This window comes from Pan troglodytes, chromosome 6, assembly GCF_028858775.2.
Source record: "Pan troglodytes isolate AG18354 chromosome 6, NHGRI_mPanTro3-v2.0_pri, whole genome shotgun sequence".
NCBI classification, from domain to species: Eukaryota; Metazoa; Chordata; class Mammalia; order Primates; family Hominidae; genus Pan; species Pan troglodytes.
The window spans coordinates 128,476,808-128,500,746 of NC_072404.2; the positions used below are offsets into that span (position 1 = coordinate 128,476,808).

Genomic DNA, 23,939 nt, shown 5'->3' on the forward strand with positions numbered 1-23,939 from the left:
GAAGAGAAAATTCATTTTATGTGAGGCACACAGAGATGTAATAACTTGCTAAGGTCAATGGAAAAGTTAGCGTTTGTGCTAAGTGACCTACCTAAAGAAATTATAAAACCAGAAACTTGATTTAGGTTTTTCTGACACTAAATATTATGTGCTTTCAGTATGCCACAGTGCCTCTAGGGTGTAGATCAGCGCTGTCCACAGATATTAATGTGAGCCATGTATGTAATTTTAAATTTTCAAGCAGCCAAAATAAAAAAGTAAAGTGAAACAGGTAAAACTAATTTTAATAATTTATTTTATTTAAACCAATATATACAAATATTATGCCAAGATATAATTAATACAAAATTATTAAAGAGATATTTTATATATTCTTTTCTCAGTAAGTCTTCAAAAGTCAGTGTGTATTATACAACACTTACAAGACATCTTAATTCAGATTAGATACATTTCCAATGCTCCAGCCAGCTTTAAGTCATCAGGCATAAAGTCTTTGTGTATAGATAAGGATAATAAGGCCTAGATGAATTCCTGTAGTCCCAGAGTTAATCAGGTGCAGAAAAGTCAGGTTAGTGACCAGAATTGAAGAGAAAAATCACTTTCCAAGACTTGAGCCCTGGTGAAGTCTCAGCTGCCCTACTATGTGAGTGAGGTAAGGCTTTGAGGCACTCTGCCTGTAAGGTTTCTCTCAGCAACTGGTCACATAGAAACCTAACTAACCAGAACCCGTTGAACTGCATTCCACCTCCCAAACCATGAAGGCCAGAGCAGCTGTTTAGGCATGTTAAATGGTATTTATTTATTTACTTTTGCAAAGTTGCATGAAACAAAGAAAAAGCCAAAAAAAAGATCAAATGTCTGTGGGACATAGGAACCTGGAAATTCCCACTCCTCATATCTTCCCTCTGTTTAAACACAGATGGACTATGGAAAGCATTTTATCAGAATGTGATTCAGTTTGGCAAGAAGGTTGAGCTCTTCCGGACTTCGGAAAGTGTGTTGTGTTAGAAATGTTCCCCAACTTCATTACAAATATTCTGGGCTTTTATAGGTTTATTACACTGTACTGTTGACTGCTGGAAACCCAGAATGGTTTCTGTATTTTACCGTAAACTCATTCAGACTTTTCAAGTTGTCAGAGCCGTAACTGATCTAAAAATGCACGTAATAAGTAGAAGTCTAAACTAGACATTTCTTTTCTCTAATACTGTTACTATAATTATATTACTAGAGTCCAAAGCATTAAAAATTTAGAGCTAATGAGGACCTTAAAAAGTCACCTAACATTGGTTTTTGAACTTTTTTCTTAGGGTAATGGTACAAATTTTCAGATGTGATCATACTTGGAACTCACATATAAAACAGATAATGAAAGAGCTGCTGTGAGTTAAGCAGGGTTGGAGCTGGGGACTGGAGCCACAGCCTGAAGGTCTCTTACTGCTTGATTCTGGCAGCTATCCAGGCAGCTCTGTGGAACCTGGGTGTCTGATTAACACAGATGAAAACCACTGATTTAGATTTAGTCCAACCCCCTTCCTTCATTTTTTTCTCCTTGCCAGGCTGATGATAGCCAGAGACTTTATAATTCTAAAGTATTTGAGCTTATGAAAAATTGTCCAAGCATGAGTACTGTGGTGATAGAAGAGTTAGTGGAGAAAACGCAATGAGAAAGAACCAAAGTAGGTCAGAATTATAGCTGAGGATGGGCGTAGAACAAGTTCAAGCTTGGCTGGCTAGGAGATTGATGGACACACACACACATACACACGCACACACAGACACACATACAATCAGACAAGGCATTCAGTTTGACAGGAAGATGAGTTAAATTTTAGCAAATGAATATGAGGTGACAGCCATGCAATCACATGGCATCATTTATTAGCACTAGTTTGTCTTAAAACTTGAACACAGAGAGTCAGGGCCAGCCAAATGGAAATTGTCTGCTCATAGGAGAAGCCCTGGGGCCATACTCGGAAAGAGGTAGCTTGGCGACAGACAAATTTTCTAAGAGAGACAGTATGGGGAGAAGAAAAGGCAAAGGTCCAAGACTCAAAAAATGAATGAATGTTAAAACATCAGAAGAGCAAGATAAACGAGTTAAGAAGATGGCACAGGAGCCGCAGAGAGGTAGGAGGAAAACAATCCTCAGCCCGTCCCTGTTGGCTCCCTTGACAAAATGACCACCTTCTTTTCCTAAAGCCATTGCAACAGCCTCCAAGTTGGTCTCTCTCTGGTACCTTTTCCAACGTGGAGTTTATTCTCCTAAGAGCAAAAGTGATTTGCTTAGAACATTAAATTAGAGTGTATTTCTTTTCTGCCAGAAACCCTCAGTCCCTGCCATGACCTACACGATCTGGTAACCCTCTGGTCTCATTTACACTTGATATCTTCCTCACTTTTTGCTGTTCTTTGAACACACTAAGCATGCTTTCATCTCAGGACCTGCTGTTCTCTCTGTGTGTGGAAACTTCCTTCAGCCGGCCACATGGCTCAATCCTTCACTTCCTTCAGCTCTCTCCTGATATATCGCCTTCTCAGAGATACCCTCCCTGCCTAACCTCTGTGAAACAGCATCCCTCCCCACCCATTCCTTTCTATTTTTCTTATTGTGCTTTATTTTTCTTTGTATTTCTATCACCAACTGATGTATGTGTGTGTGTATAAAATGTTTTTGGCTGGGTATGATGGTGCACGCCTGTAGTCCCAGCTACTCAGGAGGCCGAGGTGGGAGGATCCCTTAAGCCCAGGAGGCAGAGGTTGCAGTGAGCCAAGATCACACCATTGCACTCTGGCCTGAGCTATAGAGCAAGACCTTGTTAAAAGAAAAAGAACAAGAAAAAGAAAAAGAAAGGTGGTTTATGCACTCCCAATGCCTAGAATAGTGTCTGACATTGAATAGGTGCTCAGTAAATACTCATTATATAAACAAATGGGTCAGACAATGCAATACTACAGAAGACAAAAGAAGCAGGTAGTTCTAAGAAGATAATCAACAGAGTCAAGTCCATGAGGAGGCCACAAAATAAATGAATTAGGGAAAGGCCTTTTCAATGGTCCTCTCACCTGTGCTTCTTGTAACAGAGAAAGTCAGGTAATGCTTCATCTTTATTCAGTTAACTGTTTGCTTCTCAGTACTTCAGTAAGTGTGTTTATATATATCTTTTATGGCATGCAATGTATCATACCTTGTAGTATTTGTAAAGGTCTTTCTCTTCCTTCTATGTTATAAGTACCTTGAAAATAGGTACTATGGCTTTTCTATCCTTGTATCTCCAGCAGCTGATATATTAACACAGCTAAATGAATGAATAACGAGATGAATGAATTAAAAGGAAGGAGAAGAAGGAACAAGTAGTCAATGTATAAACAGTTGGTGTAGACTGGTTGAAGGAAAGAAAATTGGAAAATAGCTTAATTGGATGGTAGGATCAGGCAAAGATTTCCTTCCCTCTCCCCAAGCTTATGCATATGGGAAGGAGAAAAATCCACAAGCTCTGGAGACAGCCTTGTTTCAAACTTTACCACTTGCTAGCTGTGTGATGTTGGGGAGATCCTATCCTTTTTGTGCCTGAGTTTTCCATGGGTAATATTGAGCTAAAGTAGTGTAACTGAGTACCCCTATTTTTCTAAGAAAAAACAGAATGAGTTATTATTTTTAATTATTTTTCTCTTATTTTCTCCTTTCCCCATTTTCCCCTGCTCCCCACTTCCTACTTAGCTCTTTAGAAATGCAGTTATAACGTTTTACCTCCCCTTCACCAGACACTCCTTACAGGGCAACTGCATCTATATGCTTAGAAGCTCCAGAGCAGAACTCTTACCTACCATAAAGTTGCCTCAAGAGATAACAGTTAATTTACAATCCAAAGTATGCCCACTATGAAACTCTCTCCCACCTGGAGAGTTCTGGACACTTTTACAACCTAGTTCTGCCCATGAAGATGCCAACTCACTGCCTGGTAGATAAAGCACTGAAGAGAGTTAAGTGGACTCCCATATGCTTGCTTCCTCTCCTGCATGCCATTCATGCCACATCCCCTTTTAAAAGCACTCACTTTCTGCTCCAAAAGCAAAGCAGTACATTAAGGCAGGAAGCCTGTACTTCTTCCTCTAAACTAGCTTTGGAATTAAAAAGTCACTTTTTTAATACCAGACCTTGCTCTTGTTAATTGGACTCCGCAAGTGGCGAGGGACTGAACCTGCATTTCAGTTACAGTAGTACTTAACTTGTGGTTTATGGTGAGGATTGAAGGGGACAATTAGGTTTGTAAAACATTTAGCACAATACTTGCACATTAAATGCTCAGTAAATGTTTGACACCATTATTATTACTAAATCAGAAAAGTGTGTATGTGTGTGTGAGCGTGTGTGTGTTTTGAAGTGGTAGAGTCAGAGGGAGCTAGATGGGCTGCTATAACAGAATACCACAGATGGGGTGGCTAAACAACAGAAATTTATTTCTCACAGTTCTCTAGCCTGGGAAGTCCAAGACCAAGATGCTGGCAGATTCAACGTGTGGTGAGGGCCCTCTCCCTGGTTGTAGAGGTGGTCTTCTCATTGTGTCCTCACATGATAGAGAGGAGAGAGAGAGAGAGAGAGGGAGAGAGAGAGAGAGAGAGAGAAAGAGAGATCCCTTGTTCCTCTTTTTATAAGGGCACTAATCCCATTCATGAGGGTTAGGCACTCCTTAATCATCTCTCAAAGTCTCCATCTGCTAATAAAATCACATTAAGAGTTAGAATTTCAACATATGAATTTTGGAGGATGCAAACATGGTTCAGACAGGGGAGGCAATAGCCTGCTGGGAAGGGTAGGACAACAGGAGTGTTGAACCAAGTGTAGAGATGTAGAGCAGGAAAGTGCAGGCAGCCCTTCTGTCTTTTCAAGTGAACAGGAATATGAAGTTCTCTTTACCCTTGCACTTTTTTCCCTCCCCAGTCCAACTCTATTTTCCTTCCAAGAGCCCCTTTGTTGGTGAGTTAATTTCAGTGAAACCATATCTTGTTCAACAAATACCTATTCAAATGAATTAATTTACTGGGGATGGGAGTTCAGACAATAAAGAGTGGGGGGGAAAGTTTTAGTCTCAGAGAGGATGTGCCAGATAAATAAAGAAGGATTATATATAGCTGAAAAACTTCAATTAAAGCGGCATGAATTTCAACTGGAAAAATGTATTTTTTTCTTGCTTTAACCACAAAAGCATAAGCAAAAATTCATTTTATCTATAAAATTTTTTATTGTAGTAAGAGATCTTTAAAATGACCAGATTCCTTCAATAGAATAATTTCCTCTCTTCCTCCCTCTCCCCTTCCTTCCTTTAATTTTTGAGTCATGTCATGCAAGTATACTGAAGCCCAAAGAGGGAGGGGGATCTTTTCTTTGTAGTGGGAGTTCTGTCATTTACAAAAAAAAAAAAAAAACAAACTATAAAGATTGTACTAATTTACATTACCACCAACAGTGTAAAAAGCAGTGGCTCATGCCTGTAATCCCAGCACTTTAGGAGGCTGAGGTGGGCAGATCACGAGGTCAGGAGTTCAAGACCAGCCTGGCCAAAATAGTGAAACCCTGTCTCTACTAAAGACACACACACACACACACACACACACACACACACAAATCAGCCAGGCGTGGTGGTGCATGCCTATAATCCCAGCTACTCAGGAGGCTGAAGCAGGAGAATTGCTTGAACCTGGGAGGCAGAGGTTGCAGTGAGCCGAGATCATGCCATTGCACTCCAACCTGGGCGACAGGGCGAGACTCTGTCTCAAAAAAAAAAAAAAAAACAAAACAAACATTTCTTTTTCTCCTCATCATCACCAACATTTGTTATTTTTTGACTTTTTAATAATGGCCATCCTGACTGGTGTAAGATGGTATCTCATTGTATATCTCATTGTGGTTTTAATTTGCATTTCCTTGATGATTAGTGATGCTGGGAATTTTTTCATACCCTTGTTGGCCATTTGTATGTTCTTTTGGAAAATGTCTACTCGTGTCCTTTGCCCACTGTTTAATGAGGTTGTTTTTTGTTGTTGTTGTTACTATTGAGTTGAGTTCCTTGTACAGTCTCCAGGGAAAACAGTATGGAGATTTCTCAAATAACTAAAAACAGAACTACCATTCAATCCAGCAATCCCACTACGGGGTATCTACCCAAAGGAAAATGAATTATATGAAAAAGACATCTGCACTCATATATCGATGGCAGCACTATCCACAATAGCAAGTCATGGAATCAACCTAAGTGTCCATTAAAAGATGATTGGATAAAGAAAATGTGTGTGTGCGTGCATGTAATATGTGTGTGTATATATAAATATATATAATATATAAATATATATAATATATATAAATATATACATATACACATATACACACACACATATATACACACACACACCTTATTCCAACATGGAGGATATCTTGTATTTATATATATTTATAACTACATTTATATATATTTATATATTTTTATATATTTTTTATATCTATATATATATAAATACAAGATATCCTCCATGTTGGAATAAGGTGTGTGTGTGTGTGTGTGTGTGTGTGTATAATGGAATTCTACTCAGCCATAGGAAGGAAAGAAATGTCTTTTGTAACGGCATGGGTGGAACTGGAGGCCATTATCTTAAGTGAAATGACTCAGAAACAGAAAGCCAAATACCTCATGTTCTCACTTATAAGTGGGAGCTACACATGAACATACAGAGCGGAATCAAAGCCACTGGAGACTCCAGAAGTTGGGAGGATGAGAGGGAGTTGAGGGATGAGAAATTATCTGTTGGGTACAATTTACATCGTTCAGGTATTGGTAACACTAAAAGCCTGGGGTTCACCACCATACAAAGTATCAATTTAACAAAACTGCACTTGTGCGCCTTAAATTTATACAAATAAAACAACTGCTATAGCAACCACTTTATGCCAGCATTATCTGGAAAAAACAAAAATATAAACAAACTGGAGATGTCCATCTTTGTACAAAAGCTTGAGTGCTCTTTCCTTGCTTTCATTTTATATTTTTATGGTAATGCTTCTAATCTGAATTTTATTTTAATTCTACTTAATTTTTGTCAGGCTGCCAAAATAGATTATATTTTTTCCTATGATATCTTTTGTTTTGTCATCTAAACCATTTGGGCTTTTTCAGTGGACAGAGTTCTTAAGTCAGACTACAAACGTTTATTGAATGTGTATTGTATTAAATGCTTTATCTTGGGTGTTCAAGAATAATGCAAAGCAGGAAGGACAAGTTTTCTATTTTTAAGAATACTGCTATTAGGCTGGCATGTTTAATTTAATGAACTATAAAGCAAAACTTTAACCTTCTTTTAGGTAGGACCAACTTTTGCTCACATGGTATAATTTTCTATGTATTTTTGGTGCATTGACCATCCACATCCCTTCTCCCCACTTCTGGTAATTTTATCCTTCATTCTTCTCTCTAAACCCAATATCAGGTGTTTAATCCCACTTTGGAGTTCCATTTGGAGGTTTTTATTTTTAGTTTAATGTGTAGACCCCAAAGTCATATTAGCATTCAGTATCAAGAGCCAGAAGACCTCTAGGCCTGCAAGACCCAGAAGAGGCACCATTAATCAGGTATCACAAAAGTACTGGAGAGTGTATAGAACCTAGGCATTTGTGTTTAGGATGTTTCCTGATGGCTTTCCTTAAGTCATGTCATCTATCAGGAAACTGTTTCTGTAGCTTTTCAAGGCTGGCCCCACTTCTGGGTATTCTGTTTGCCTAAGACTTCCTTCACCTTGCTCATCTTCCTTCAAAGGGGAATTCTAGTTTTAAGTGCTCAGCAGTGAATGTGTTTGGGGTACACAATTTCTACTTATTTATATTTTTCTTTAAGAAAATGAGTCCCCAAATAACTTGTGAGTGATTCTGCTGGTGCCCTACAGCCTGTTTGCAGCATAGCCAGAACTAGGATTCATATGGTTTTGACTCCTTGTTTAGTGCTCTTTTAATTATGTCACAGACTTTCATAGCCATAAACTTCTGTCACTTTGCAACACCACTGAGGAAAGAAACACTTCTTTGTGTGGTTTGGTACTTATTATTGTAATAATGTTTAATTAATAATATTTCTTGATAGCTATCATTAGTATGGACCACTAATAAAAAATATAGAGATCACTGGACAAATAATGTTTTAATTTTAATTATGAAAACAATAAGAATAATCTTGAAAATGAATATTGAAGACCATATAATAATACTTCTTTCACTTAATATGCTGAGTCTTTTTTTGATCCCTCTTATGAACTGCTTATTATAAAAGTGCACAGTGACTCTGAACTTTTTCTCTAACAGGAGATTTGTTACTTTCTCTCCTGGGTTAGAAACTTTTCTTTCCACACCTAGAATTCAGAGTGTCTTTTATAAACCCAGACCTCTAGCATTTCTGGTACAGTAGTATATAGTCACCTCAGTTATCCTCCATGTTGGAAAACTTGCTTCTTTAGAAGATCAGGACAATAGACACATTAGATATATTTTTATGTATATATTTGCAACGGATGAATTATAATGTAAGAATTAATATACAAAAGTCAATTTCTAGGCTGAAACCACAGGTTCAAAGGATATGAATATATTTTTGGTACTTGGTAAAAATTATCTATTTTGCTTATTATAGTATTATAATGAGCTTATTATAGTGTTATCAATAATGACAAGATGTTAAATACCATCGGCATGTCCAGCATTATTAAAGGAATTGTTTTGGAATAAGTAATGGTAAATATAAGGGGTAGAATATTACTTGATTGTTAAAATATCCGTGAAACACTTACATGTTAAACAGACAAACAAAACTAGAAGACAAAATGGTATGCATGTTCCAATCCAGTTTCATTAAATTTATGCAGGTGGAAGATGGCTTGGAAGAGTGAAAACAGTTTTGCTGAGGACAGGTAAGGTATGGGTCATTCTGATATTATCTAATGTTATCTATATATCATTACCATATATACCATATCATTATCTAATGTCATCTATATATCATTACCATATATACTAATTATCTAATGTTATGATTTTTTTAGTTAAAAAGCAATACATTAGATAGTGTAATAACCATTTAATTTGGTTTATAAGTTACAGAAAAAATTTTTTTGTTACTTTGAAGTCATCATTTATTTTATCAAATGATGTAATTTTACCTCTCCAAGTAATTTAAACTCCCCAGTCCTTAGTATCTAGGTATAAATGAAGCTCAGAGCTCTCTTTCAATTGGATAATTAGCTCACAAGTGGTTGCTCTATTTCTCACTCACCTCATTCACATACAGGGCTCAGCTCTGAATTGCTTCTGGCTCATTCCAAAAGCCAAGTGCTCAAACATGAAGACTTCTTTTTATTGGAAGTATTTGAAAGGGCATGCCATAGTCCAAATATGAATTCCAAATATGCTTTAAATAATGGCAGCATCAATAAAGTCCACTTTTCTCTAAGACGACTATTTTTTAAGAGGCCAAAACATTTGAATGAACCAGTTGATTTCTAAAAAGTGACTTTTAATGTTTCTTGTACCTTCAATCATACCTAGACACTGAATGGATTTCAGAAAGTCATAGGGCCTGGGTGAAAGCCCAAACACAACAGCAGAGTGGAATCATGGATTGGCTATTCTATAATCCATTCGCCGTGACTGAGGGTGAGAAGTGGAATTCTATTTGAGGCTATATTTGAGAGCCATCTTTGAAAATGAAGAAGTAGTTTGGGCTCTGGGTATCTTTTCTTTCCTTTTTTTCCCCTTTTTTTCTGATACAGCCTTCAGCTGAATGAAATGTGGGCTTTGAGATCACCTGTGATAGCATTCTCTAAGACTACAATATGTTGAAAACTGTCTTGTGATTACTTCATAATGGATATTTTCCAATGGATAACACTTAGAGTAAATCTGAGTTGCCAACAGCTTTCAGAAAGGCAGAGGTAACACTATGTAAAACGGAAGCTCCAAACCTGTGGTGTTATTAAAAAGCAATAATATTAGCTTTAATATTATACCTCTGTCAGCATATAGACTTGTTTATTCAATGCTACTCTATTAATCTGTTCTTCAGGATGTTTTAGGAACTAAATTTAATGCACAAATAAATATTTATTGAAACCTCTTTTAGCTGACTGTGTTAGTACTTGCAATGATAAAAAGACACAATTTGATTTTAACAAATTTAAGATATAGGCAACAGATATGGGGGTGAATGGGAAGGGAGGGGACAGTAGGGCTAGTGGTGAAAAAGGGTTGAATGAAATACAGTAAAACAGGTAAAAACAATGCACTGTGAACTCTGGAGGATGGATATCATTAAATCCTTTTTGAAAAGGTTTCATGAAGAAAACAACATTTGTAAATGTTCCATGAGCATGAAAGCATGGCAAGACATTTGATTTTGCCAATGCAGGCAGTCTGTTGTTGCTGGAGTATAGTATGAGTAAGAGAATGAGAGGGCAAAGGAGAAGATCATCCTATGGTTCATCATTCAAAATGATGAATCATTTCTGAACTAAATGTTACACAGATCATTAAATATGTCCATACAATGCAAGCTTTTATAAATAGTATATATAATCATTTAACTCAACTAACTAGCCTATATCTTAATATTTATTAAAATCATGTTTTATAAATATAATTTAATGTCCAAGAAAATGATACATATCACAAAGAATCTCAGGCCTGTCGCATGCAACATCTGAAAGGTTGGGAGAGCTGTACTGATGACAGTGTGGGCACAGCCAGGCTCACTGGGAGGATGTCATGATCCACTGTGGATCCTGGGCTACAATAACTTTATATCACAAATTATAAGAATTGGGTGAGCAAATTCTACATGCCAGGAGTTATGCTGGAAGCAGAAATACAATGAATTAGAGACTCAGTGTGTGCACTCACAGAGCTTAGAATCCTGAGACAGGGGTGAGGGTGTTTAGAGATAAAGATAAGTAACAGAAATTCCAGTACAGCGTGATATGTACCTGTTAAGAGAGGTGAAGAATGCTATGTGAGCATACAGTGGGGTATGTGACTCAGACAGGTCAGGGAAGTTGTCCTAAAAAAGTGTGGTTCAAGCCTAAAGAGACAGGAATAAGCTAGGTGAACTGGAAAAACTACCCCAGGCAGAGAAAGAACCATGCAGACACAGAGTGGGGGAGAAGTGAGGAGAATAACAGACAGTGAGAGGAGGAAGGAGAAGGAAGAAGTAGAAGGTAAAAGGAAGAAGAGAGGAAGAGAGAGAACTCACCTGGTGCTTTCTAGAAAGAGAAAAAAGTTTAATGCAAGGTAGGTTAGGGATCACAGACATAGATGAGACTGGAGAAATAAGGGGAGGGAATATGGGCAGATCACACAGTGCTTTCTTAAGGTTAAAAAATTCATAAAAACAGGAAATCCCTTAAACAGTTTTGAGATGGGATCAGATTTGTTTTATGAAGTTTACCACAGTTGTGTTTAGAAAAGATTGCAGAGGGGTAAGATGGGAGGTGATATGGTTTGGCTCTGTGTCCCCAGTCAAATCTCATGTTGAATTGTAATCCCCAGTTGGGGGAGGGACTTGGTGGGAGGTGACTGGATCATGGGGGCGGATTTCCCTCTTGCTGTTCTCATGATAGTGAGTTCTCATGAGATCTGGTCATTTAAAAGTGTGTAGCGGGGGATGACAGCTATGCGACTGACGACAACGGAAGTGAGTCAGGCAAAGAGGCTGTTTAAAAGTTTTGCTGAGCCATGGAGGGAGGCGGCGGCGGCGGCGGCGGCTCGGGTGGCTGCGCTGGGAGGCGGCGATGAGAGGCTCGCACGCCTCCAGCCCGGCCCCGGCCCCCTGGGACGGAGAGCCGAGCAGCCCCGGCTCTGGGCTACGGACTATGGGCGAATAGCTCTGACCACCCGGCGAAGCATGCCGCCTGCCTTGGCCTCCCAAAGTGCCGAGATTGCAGCCTCTGCCCGGCCGCCACCCCGTCTGGGAAGTGAGGAGCGTCTCTGCCTGGCCGCCCATCATCTGGGACGTGAGGAGCCCCTCTGCCTGGCTACCCAGCCTGGAAAGTGAGGAGCATCTCTGCCCCGCCGCCATCCCATCTAGGAAGTGAGGAGCGCCTCTGCCCAGCCGCCCATCGTCTGAGATGTGGGGAGCGCCTCTGCCCCGCCGCCCCGTCTGGGAAGTGAGGAGCGCCTCTACCCGGCCGCGACCCCGTCTGGGAGGTGAGGAGCGTCTCTGCCCAGCCGCCCCATCTGAGAAGTGAGGAGACCCTCCGCCTGGCAACCACCCCATATGAGAAGTGAGGAGCGTCTCTGCCCGGCAGCCACCCCATCCAGGAGGGAGGTGGGGGTCAGCCCCCACCAGGCCAGCCGCCCCGTCCGGGAGGGAGGTGGGGGGGGTCAGCCCCCTGCCCGGCCAGTCGCCCCGTCTGGGAGGTGAGGGGCGCCTCTGCCTGGCCGCCCCTACTGGGAAGTGAGGAGCCCCTCTGCCCAGCCAGCCGCCCCGTCCGGGAAGGAGGTGGGGGGGGTCAGCCCCCCGCCCGGCCAGCCACCCCGTCCGGGAGGGAGGTGGGGGGGTCAGCCCCCCGCCTGGCCAGCCGCCCCATCTGGGAGGGAGGTGGGGGAGTCAGCCCCCCGCCCGGCCAGCCACCCCGTCCGGGAGGGAGGTGGGGGGGTCAGCCCCCCGCCTGGCCAGCCGCCCCATCTGGGAGGGAGGTGGGGGAGTCAGCCCCCCGCCCGGCCAGCCACCCCGTCCGGGAGGGAGGTGGGGGGGTCAGCCCCCCTGCCCGGCCAGCCGCCCCGTCCGGGAGGTGAGGGGCGCCTCTGCCCGGCCGTCCCTACTGGGAAGTGAGGAGCCTCTCTGCCCGGCCAGCCGCCCGGTCCGGGAAGGAGGTAGGGGGGTCAGCCCCCCGCCCGGCCAGCCGCCCCATCCGGGAGGGAGGTGGGGGGGTCAGCCCCCCGCCTGGCCAGCCGCCCTGTCCGGGAGGGAGGTGGGGGGATCAGCCCCCCGCCCGGCCAGCCGCCCCGTCCGGGTGGTGAGGGGCGCCTCTGCCCGGCCGCCCCTACTGGGAAGTGAGGAGCCCCTCTGCCCGGCCACCGCCCCGTCTGGGAGGTGTACCCGGCAGCTCATTGGGAATGGGCCATGATGACAATGGCGGTTTTGTGGAATAGAAGCGGGGGAAAGGCGGGGAAGGGATTGAGAGATTGGATGGTTGCCATGTCTGTGTAGAGGGAGGTAGACACGGGAGACTTTTCATTTTGTTCTGTACTAGGAAAAATTCTTCTGCCTTGTGATCCTGTTGATCGGTGACCTTACCCCCAACTCTGTGCTCTCTGAAACATGTGCTGTGTCCACTCAGGGTTAAATGGATTAAGGGCGGTGCAAGATGTGCTTTGTTAAACAGATGCTTGAAGGCAGCATGCTCGTTAAGAGTCATCACCACTCCCTAATCTCAAGTACCCAGGGACACAAACACTACGGAAGGCCGCAGGGTCCTCTGCATAGGAAAACCAGAGACCTTTGTTCACTTGTTTATCTGCTGACCCTCCCTCCAGTATTGTCCTATGACCCTGCCAAATCCCCATCTGTGAGAAACACCCAAGAATGATCAATAAAAATAAATAAATTAAAAAAAAAAGAAACAAAATAAAAGTGTGTAGCACTTCCTCATTTACTATTTTTCTCTCTCCTGCTCCACCATGGTAAGCCGTGCTTGCTTCCCATTCATTTTCTGCCTTGACTGTAAGTTTCCTGAGGCCTCCCATCCATGCTTCTGGTACAGCCTACAGAACTGTCAATTAAACCTCTTTTCTTCATGAATTACCCAGTCTGAGGTAGTTCTTTACAGCAGTGTGAGAACAGACTAATACAGGAGGCTGGAAGACCAGCTGGGGGGTGCTGTGGATGTCATCCACGTCCTCATGATGGTCTACATGGGTAGGAGCCACAGGGATGGAGAGAAGTGGGTGAATCGTAGGGATAATTTGGAGGTGGATTCCACAGGACTTAAAAGATACATTAGACGGGGAGTGTGATGTGTGCCACCCATCCTCTCAAGTGTCTGTCTTGGTCACTGGGAAGATGGTATCTATGACCTGAGTCTCACTGGTGGTGCCAGAAAAGACCAAGCCTATGAAACCAAAAGGTTGTTTATTCCTGAATAGAGCCAGGTCAACATCAATTAGCAGGTGGGCTGTTTGCTGTGAGTGAGAGTGGCAGGGCTATGGTTTGTTTTCATTCTTCCTTCTTGAGACAATCCCTAATCACACTTGTTCAGTACAGAAAATGAGCTGCCCCTCCCTGCTTCACCAAATTGAAATCCAAAATGTACCAAATGACTAGACTACTGTCACTGAGGAGTTCGAAGAAAAAATCAGCTCCTCATTGCTGCCAACTGAAAATGGATAATTACAATATTTTTAACACATTATACCTTATTATTTTTGAAATTAGGAAAATTCTTATGAAGCCACAAAATTCTATCAATAGGAAACCTCTTAGAAATTACTGACAAAAAATTTTACAGATGAAAAAGTTGTGGAGGTTAAATTATTGGCTCAAGATCATTTGCCTGATAGTTGATAAATATTTTTATTTCTAAAGAGTACTGGTTATTTCTCAAAAACTGTTGAGTAAACAAGTTAAAGTTAAGCACATGCCATCTCAGGGGCTATAAAACTGTTTCATGTTGGTATTGAAATGCCCTGGTAATTTTTGTGGCAGAATGAAAGGGTTGTTGTGACAAATAATCTGAAATAGAAAATGGTATAGTTTCTGCTCTTTGTGCTCATGCCTGCTTCTAAATTCTTTTGTTAAGTGATTTACGCACATTTAAACAGAGCATAATTATCTTGATTAATATTGAGAAATACAGTATTTATAATCCCTGTGTTTAACAAAGTGCTACATGATTAGCCCTTTAAAAATAATTAACCCTCTTGTATATAAAATTTCATAATTTCATTTCATATTATGAAGTGCCAACTAATATTTTCAAAATTTTAATCACCCACATAAAATGGATCCAGTGGAAATATGTGAGAAGAGTACTTTAGCTCTGATACTTATAAATCAATGAGAAATTAAACGACATTATCTTTTTTTTGCAGCAATCATATAGTTTTCTGGTCTGCATTTTGCATTTAGATGTTAGATGTATATTAGTCAGTTATAGAAAGTATTTAGAAAAATGAAGTTACTGGAAATTAGAAAAAAAAAGCATGCTATTCTGCAAATTTATTTATTGATTTGGCCCCATTTTCACCTATGAGTGAAAATCATGTCTGGGATTAGTAAATCAAGATAAGGGCTTCCTCTCTACTTCCCACCATAGGAAACAAACATTAAACACATTATATGTAGTTTATAATTTCATGACTTCTAATGAGATGAGATTTGCCAGTATTTTTCTTGGTGGAATATGGACCAGATCTGCTAAAACCAAATTCCTTGCCTCTCCTTAAATGACCTGGGCAGTTGCTCCTAACCTTCTGTTATGCTACTTAGGAAGGAACCCATGGTTAACATATTAAGAATCATTAAAAAATAATCAATTATTTTCTTTCCTTTTTTTCCCCTTCGAGAGCATGAGGTACAAACAAGAAGATTTAAAAAAATTTTAGGGTAGTCGAATTTTCTTTTCTTCACAGATGTCTTTGAGCTTTATCAGTTTGTAAGCTAGAATTGTGTGTGTTGGGAAGGACTATAATAAGAAAAAACAAAGACTGAGTATCATCTTCAAGGGCCTGTTAGGACTTGGGAAAATGTCAAAATTAAAATTAAAGTTTGATATAGGATTTGTTCATATAACTTTTAAGATATCCTCTTTAAAAATTCAAAATTGATGCTTGTAAAGTTTCTTCCCCCTTCTCTTTAGGAAATATCTCTAAATACTCCTAAAAATAATAACATACAGCAAGCCAACCCTTCCACATACACTACCTTAGATATTTCTCATCTACCTAGGAGGTGGAGTGGAGAAATACTATTATTACATCCAATTAACAGACAGGAAAGAGCAATTTAAGAGAAAATAAATGACTTGCCCATTATGACATTTTAATTCTTGGAGGTCTGTTAAATTCCACAGCTTGGACCCTTAGCCTCTATTATAGTACCACTGAAGAGACTGTTATGAGAGTCGCTGGCTGGGAGATGGGTCATATGCAGAAAATTCTCCTCCATTCATTATGTGCTGCAGGCTATATAGCTGCATTACCATTCCTATATCCAAGGTTGGAAATGGCATTTGATAAGCTGGTACAGAGCTAGAAAGCCCAGCAGGACACAGGTGCATGTGAGGTGTAGCTTCTGAGATTTCCTGGACCTGGCTAGTTGGCACAATTGGTATCACATCAGTTTTTCAAGAAGCTCCCACTTGCAGTCACAATGCTGAGACAAAATATGAATACAGCCCATTTTCTCAAACTTCATCTACGTCCCTGCATTTCTTGATGGTTAGTCTCACTCCCTAGTTGAGACTGTTGGGTTAAGGTAGGAATAAACAATATGCTGGATGGGTGAAGAGGGGAAGGTGGATGTGGGAGATGACGGGACAAAAGTCTGTGAGTAAAATACCTTGAAGTAATCACTTTCCTAGTGTTTTCTCTCTCCATCTCTGGAGTAGCTCAGAAAATTCCCTCTTTAAACATGCACCAAGACTTATACTTCCAGAAAGATGGAGTAGACATCTTTTTTCCTTTTCCTCCCACTAAATATAGCTAAAAACCCTGGACATTATGTATAAAACAAACATAGGATTCTGAAAGGCAGAAAGAAGGCACAACAGCTGGGTACCTCAAGAGCAAAGGAACAACAAAGTGGTGAGTTAGCTGGGTTTTTTTTTTTCTTCCTGTTTCAGATTGAGAACTGGAGAAGTTGGTAGCGCAGAAAGGCCAACGGGCTTAGACCGAAAAAAAAAAGGGTGGGGGGGTGGGAAACCAAACAAGACTATTCTCTCTAGTATTTAAAGGTATAGGAAAGGCTTAGTGAAACAGAAAACTTTTAGAATTGTAGCCCCACTTCCACCATCAGCAAAGGTTGAGTGGAGTGCCAAGACCTCCACTTTCACCAGGCTGTAGATGTTCCAGGCTCCCCACTGAGGTATCACAGAAGGCTGGGTGGGGAGCTGGCACTTTCATCCTCACCAGTTGATAGTAAGAACCTCCCTCTTCTACGCTGGTACCCATGAAGACCATGTGGGTAGCCTGGACTCCACTCCCACCTGGTGGTAACAAGGCAACCTATCACCAGTGTCAGTGGAGGGTATAGGAGGAGCAGTCATGAGGCTTCCACCTGCATCTGGCAGGAAGGAGGAGGCATCCTCCCTTCCTACGAAGGAGTGGTGTCAGAGGAATGTTAAAATACAAAATTTAAATAAGAGCCACAGCCTTTTAAATATAATACCCAAAATGTCCAAATGTCAATAGAAAAATCATCATCATACTAAGAACTGGGAAGATCTCAACTTGAACGAGAAGACAATCAACAGATGCTAAACACCGAGGTGACAGAGATGTTAGTATTATTAAGGATTTAGGCAGCCATGAAAAGGTGCTTCAGTGACAATCACAAACATGCTTGAGACAAATGAAAAAACAGGTCTCCACAAAGAAACACAAGACACAAAGAACAAAATGGAAAGTTTTGAACTAAAAATACAACAGCAGAAACGGTGAACTTAAGCATACAATACTAGAAATTACCCAATCTGAACAAGAGAAAAAAAAGACTGAAAAAATAAATAGAGCCTTAGGTATGCATGAGACTATAACAAAAATATCTAATATTGGGTCCCTGGAGTCCTAGAAGAAAAGGAGAATGAAAGTGGAGCAAAATTTTTGTAAAAAGAAAGAATGGCTGAAAATTTCCTGAATTTGGGAAAAAAGCATAAAACTGTAAGTCTCAGATACCGAGTGAACCCCAAACAGGATAAACCCAAAGATATATCCATGCCGAGATATATCACAAACTTCTAAAAATTAATGACAAAGAAGAGTTATGAAAGCAGTTAAGAGAGAAATGATGCAGGAAATGTACTGCTTTTTAGCATTAGGGAAATAAGCTGGTTACATTAAAACTACAGAGAATAGAAATATAAGTATTTGCAAGGACCTTAAATTCTTCACTTGATCTCAACTATTTTAAACTCAACTCAGTGAGCTAACATGCACATTTACTAGATATCTACAAATTGTGCTGGGCATCAGAATATTTGCTAATGCCATTCTTGCTGTAACTGCTCCACAGCAGGTGTTATCCCTCATAGAAAATCAAGGAATTTTAGAATTGGAAAGATCCTGGATGGGCTTCAGCTCTGAAACTAATCTAAAAATGTCAGCATGCATGGGAATTTTCCTAAAGAAAAAGATGATAGCTTTCATCAGATTCTCAAAGGAACTGGTGGCCTAAAAATGTTAAGAGCCACCATAAGGGTTCTGTTCTTTTCAGGCAAAGCCATATAATCCAACCTAAATAGATGAGAAATGAGGCTATTTTTAGAGGAGGTGTTCCCCCATCATATCCATCAAAATTCCTGCATGCCACCTCAAGACAATTCTCTACTTTTAAGGGGAAAATAGGGAAATGGCAGTTTTCTAATTCTTTCTAGGCACTTTTGGAAATACACGTTGACTAAAGAATGTTTGCCTATAGTCTTATTTTGCACATTTTAAAAATAGTACCTGGAGGTGACTAAATGACTACTGCACTGTGATTTAAAATGTACTTTAGGTTTGATTTCTCCCATCCCAATGGAAAAGTTGACACGCAAGGAAGCCGCAGCAGCCTTTCTACATCAGCACCCAATGGGCTGGAGTATAAGAGACGACAACTGTTCTGTAACTTGCATCATTCCTTTTTCCTTCTTTAAAACACACAAAAAAATACAGGTACAATCAAGCTATATTAATTATGAAATGTTTAACTGCCAATTAATTTGAATAAAGACTGTTAGTGCTTCCTCTAGCAAAAAATCCAAACAGCTGTGACAAAAACAAGTGCATTCAGTTTCCATGTCTTTATTCTGTGATGCTTCTTCACTCCTTGTACACTTTAACCAAAACTTTCATGCAAGCCAGGTCAGCTCACTCTAGAATTACACCATAAACAGGACTTTAGGTTGCTGGTGCCTGTTTTCGGATAAAAAATGAGGCTCCCAATGTCATCTGGAGAGCTACAGATTGGAAAATGCATTTTAGGAAAAAATTTCACTACTTACCCTAAAGTGTGACCACTACTTACCCTAAAGTGTGACCCTAAAGTTTGATTTCCTTAGACTACTTTATGCTGGCTACAACTTGAGAATCAAATGAATCACTGAGGACCCTTGTTAGACATGGAGTTCCAGGCCCCATCTCACAGCTATACAACCAGGAGAAAGACCAGGGAATCGAAAAGTCTTATCAAGTGCCTGGAATGATTCTTGGGCTCAAGCAAGTTGGCAGTCTTCTTAAATCTGTAATGTGCATACAAATTAACTTGGGCTTTGGAAACGAATGCTGTTCCTGATCCAATTGGTCTGGGTGGGGCCTGAGATTCTGCATTTCTAACAAGCCCCAGGTGATGTTGCTGGCTTGAAGACACTTTAAGTAGCTAGGCCAGAGAGGATATTTCATTTGGCTGGCGTACAAATCAGTTTAAGCCATTTCATTTTCCTTCTGTATTTCTAGATTTTCTATCAGGGGCTTCTCTGACCTTAATGCTGCCCCGTTCTCATTATGTCTCTTCAAGCTACCGCAATCAGTTAACACAAGGCATCCTGCCCTTCTCCACTTAGCTCATATAAAAATCCACAATGGATACAAACAGCCCCAAGTAAGAAATGGACACGAAACATTAACTTATAACATAATGGGTTTATATTTAATATAGTACTTCTCATCAGGAGGATGTTACTCAGTTAATATAAAGTTTTTTTCAAAACATTAAATCTCTTTTCCATGTCAATGTCTATAGTTTTTTTTTTAACATTAAATTTTTTCCGCATTTCAGTATTAGATACACTGAATACATTTTTCTAAATGTTTTTTCCCTAGAGATAAAAGTTTTCCTTTTTGGCTGACTCTCTGATATCTAAATATAATATTAACTTGGGAGACAACAAAACAAAAATCTAATTAAAAAAATGGAGAAAAGACTCCTCAACGATTCAGGAGGCAGTGATTATAACCGAACAGTGGTGATTTCCTGATTCTGGGCAAGAACTTCCTTCTTCCTATTTCACATGCTTTGAAAGAATTCTAAGATTATGAAATATTACTTATGTAAATTTCAGCCATCTTACTTCTTTGACTACCTTTCTAACTAGCAAATTATAGGCTGCATTTTTCTGTGCATTATTTGTTGTAAAGAAAACATTTTTTTTTCAATTTATAAATGTATGTTTGTTGCCATTTCATGGAAACAATGAAAAATGTGAAACTCCCTTATTTACTGATTCTTGGAACCTTTCACACACCAAAGCTCAGGTTTAGCCTCTATAGCGCAAAAGTTTTCAGGGTGAGGTTTGACTCAGTAGGCCTTTCAAAGTCACATCTGTCCATTTCTTTTTCGTGCATATACCCCCAAGCAGGCACAAATGCCTGTAATGCTGAGAACCACACCTAACAAAAGGGCGATTGCATCACCGGCTTCTACTGCTTCCACAACAGGCAGCACCAAAAGCAGTGACATGAGGACTAAGGACAACTGTGTTGAAACTGAGGTCATGATGTTGGAATCTTGAGGGCTGAAGGTTCCTAGAAATTAAACATGGAAACAAAAAGGAACCATTAAAAATTCCTCCCTTTTCAAATGACAAAATGAACACATGACAAATAACAGGCCAGCCAATCTTTTGGATACTTTATGAATCATTTCCAATCCATCTCCTCATCTTATAGGTGGAAAAACAGAGGGACGTTAAAGACAGTAATTTGAGGTTCATCTCCCTATCTCATGATAACACTCTAAACCCAGGAATTTTCCACGATAATGCCAACACCTCGTGCATCAACCAAACAAAAATTGAACAGGAGTTCATAATTAAGAACAAACAGAAAAAAAGCACGAGCCACTAACTTGGAAACTTAAAATATCCTAGTGGGTAAAAATTGTACATTTTCTTAGGGTCTCTCCCATCCAGGAAATGCAGACAAATTTGGCAAAAGTCACACAACATATAACTCTGCGAAGTTGTGGGGAATTAATAAGACTTACCAAAGAAATGGTATATATAGAATTCTATCTGACTTGAAATTTTCCCTTCCTGGAGCTCCGGATGCTGAGATTAAGAGGTTCCACGTGACACGACCTATTATTAGCATGGGGGGTGGGGAGGGGGCGGAGAGAAGGATTTAAAAATTAATTATTATTACTATTATTATTTTAAAGAGGCAGCTAGAGTCAGTGCAGAGCGTGGAGGCCATATGGACGGTAGGGGGATAGGTAATGAGCAGAGAAAAGTCTGTCCAACAGGGAACTAGACTTAAAAGTTGGTCAGTTCACCCACACAAGAAAAGGTAAAAAGAAACAGAACAGAGATAATTTCATTTCAGGACTTGATATTAAGATTTGAAAAAGAATTCCTACTTTGGCCCGGCAAGGTCCAAATTTGCTCCTGTTTTACAAATACACTGGTGCAACCTAAGTATCCTTTGGAGACGAGTTCGTACATTACCTTCTAGGAAGCAGCCATTACAGGAATGGCGAGGAGGGCGGAGTCTCCAAACTACATTTCCCACAATCCCTGCCGCCGCCGACTCCTATGATGCCCCGGCGCGTTCCCCCTGTAAGTAGCAGAGGGCGTGACGGTCACGCTCTAGCGGAGGCGAAGAGTCGCGAAGGCGCGGGACTTCCTTTCCCTGCCCAACGTTTTACTATTAAATAGATGGTTTCGTGTGTTTATATAAAAGCTCACTTCAAAATAAAAGAAATGATAGCAAGTGTTTTCTACCCTGTTGAGTCTGTAAGGCGCACATGTAATTCTGTCTTTTTCTTCGACTGAAATGACACAGCGGGGAGAGAGAACCCAAGTACAGCCCTCTGTTGCGGGTGCTTTTAAACCAGCGGCTTCCAACGTTTCTGAAGCAGGAAATCTCTGTCACCATCTTCCTAATGAAACATATGCCATTTATTAATTTTTTAGTCAATGGGGGAAAAGCGCGGTTAATAAGACATATCATAAAAGGTTAAAAAACATTTGTAGTGCAAAACAAAGTTTAGGAAAAATGGGTTTAGCCCTGTTGCAGAAGATCTCTCAGGATTCAGGTCCTAAAGTGACAATCTATTCAAGAGTGCACTGCGGTGATTCCTTCCCACCTATGTTTTTGTGAAACCTCAGCCCCAAATGTCCCTATATATTTGTGAAAAGATGTAAAAATACTGCTTTTAAATCATAAAACAAGAATTAGTTATTTGTATATGTAAGTCGTAACCTTTCTGAAAGGCGCTCTTTCAATTGTCTGCTAACTGTGAACTCCTTACTGAACCTTTCTAGTCATCTGATCTTCTGAACTCTTTCATATTTACTGATTTGAAAATTTATTTGCTATCCTCACATTATAAATTATTAATGATGAGGGTTGGGTGTGAAGCCACCTGCCTGGTCTGAAAGTCCCCTGGTTCAGTCTGTTAGATAATGCAGGTACGTTCAGTTCAATGCCAATAATTAGCATGTATTCTTGTGTTGTCGGTTACCCTTTTTCTTACACGTTCCTAGTCTCTCTAGCAAAGATTTATATTCTTGGCTCCTAACCGGCACCCAGCAGGTGCTCAGTAATGTTGCCTAATAATAATAATGATTTGACTAGATAAATGTGCCAACAAGATCTTATGAGAGACCGAGAGGTGCCAAATAAACCAAACCAAGGTGACTAGAAAATTGGAAATCTGAGAATAACTGCACAATAACGTCAGCGTTGTTTCTCTAACCTTGATTATTTTAACAAGGTTTTGTTCATTTCATCCTTTGTTTTGAGCTACTTTCGTGCCTTTGTAATCAATTATATTTGGAATAGGAGTTATATTTTTATAGCTTCCAAAATATTCTCTCATATCCTACTGTGAACATTTTGTTTTTCCCTACATGTTTATTTTTCCTTATGTGTTTATTTTAGTTAGCTGAAGTCAGCAGAGACTACTTTAAAGTTAGTATTGTTACAGACTTGTTTCTAGGCACGTCAACATTAAAGATAATGGTTTGGTTTTAAGTTTAAAGAGTCTGTAAGTGGCAAGAAACTTTCTCTTTAAATTATGATGGTTTTTATTAGTTTGTGAAATATATATTATATTTGGAAATGTCGATCTCGGGGGTGGGGTTCCAGTAATAGCTGATGTAGTTGCAAGGATTAATTTCTGGAGTACCATGAATATGATAATCTCCTTCACTGCTTTGACCTGCTCCTACTGTGTGATTTTTAACATGCCTTCACTCTATCTCAGTGAACTGTTATTTCCTAGCTGTAAACCAGGTTAGATATTTTGGCTAGATTGCTGACCAGGATAATAACTGCCATGTTGTACATGTTTGGTCTCTCTTCTAAAAAAGGCGATGATAGATGAGAAGCTGCTTCTGTGTCCGTCATCTGCCAACTACAAGTTCTGCCTGTGAACATCTCTGGTAGCAATGTGAACCACCAATTTTCTGAAGGAATGCTACACTCCCATTTTTCCCAAGCTGTATGAATGTTTCTACAGGCTTCTATGTAGTTGTTCTTTTGACACTAAGTGTCTAGGGTTATAGAATCCATAATTTAGTCTTTCGATTCAAACAAATCTGCACCTACACCGTCCTTTACTGAAATAGAGATCAATGGCACCAATGATACTTAAAGCACTTTACTTTAGTTACTTACCTGAGCAGTGGAGAGCAAAATTTTCCATCAGTTGTTACCCAGAAATGGTTTCAGAAAAAAAAAAAAAAAAAAAAAAAAAAAAGAAGTGGCTTCTGCT

General features: G+C 40.2%; 1 protein-coding gene and 1 long non-coding RNA gene across 5 annotated transcripts in view; one reads left to right on the forward strand and one right to left on the reverse strand.

Annotated features, from left to right (window-relative positions):
• LOC134810558 (uncharacterized) overlaps positions 1-23,939 on the forward strand; it is a 90,372-nt gene that overhangs the window by 44,152 nt on the left and 22,281 nt on the right. The window contains exons 3-4 of one of the 4 annotated variants that reach the window (XR_010158945.1): positions 8,902-8,946; positions 16,730-16,804. This is a non-coding gene — a long non-coding RNA (uncharacterized LOC134810558). Of the gene's footprint in view, positions 1-8,901; positions 8,952-9,804; positions 10,148-16,729; positions 16,805-23,939 lie in introns of those variants that run through there. The other 3 variants (XR_010158944.1, XR_010158943.1, XR_010158946.1) reach the window with 3 other exon arrangements.
• SMIM30 (small integral membrane protein 30) lies at positions 19,850-21,754 on the reverse strand. The gene is made up of 3 exons (XM_024358028.3): positions 21,667-21,754; positions 21,207-21,300; positions 19,850-20,746 (listed from the first exon to the last, which is right to left on the reverse strand). Exon 3 carries the CDS (start codon positions 20,715-20,717, stop codon positions 20,538-20,540), a length of 180 nt encoding a protein of 59 aa, XP_024213796.1. The 5' UTR covers positions 20,718-20,746; positions 21,207-21,300; positions 21,667-21,754; the 3' UTR covers positions 19,850-20,537.

What these genes read in the sequence shown, in the direction of transcription:
- SMIM30 (XM_024358028.3), bottom strand. Translation starts at nt 20,717, where the DNA reads ATGACCTCAGTTTCAACACAGTTGTCCTTAGTCCTCATGTCACTGCTT.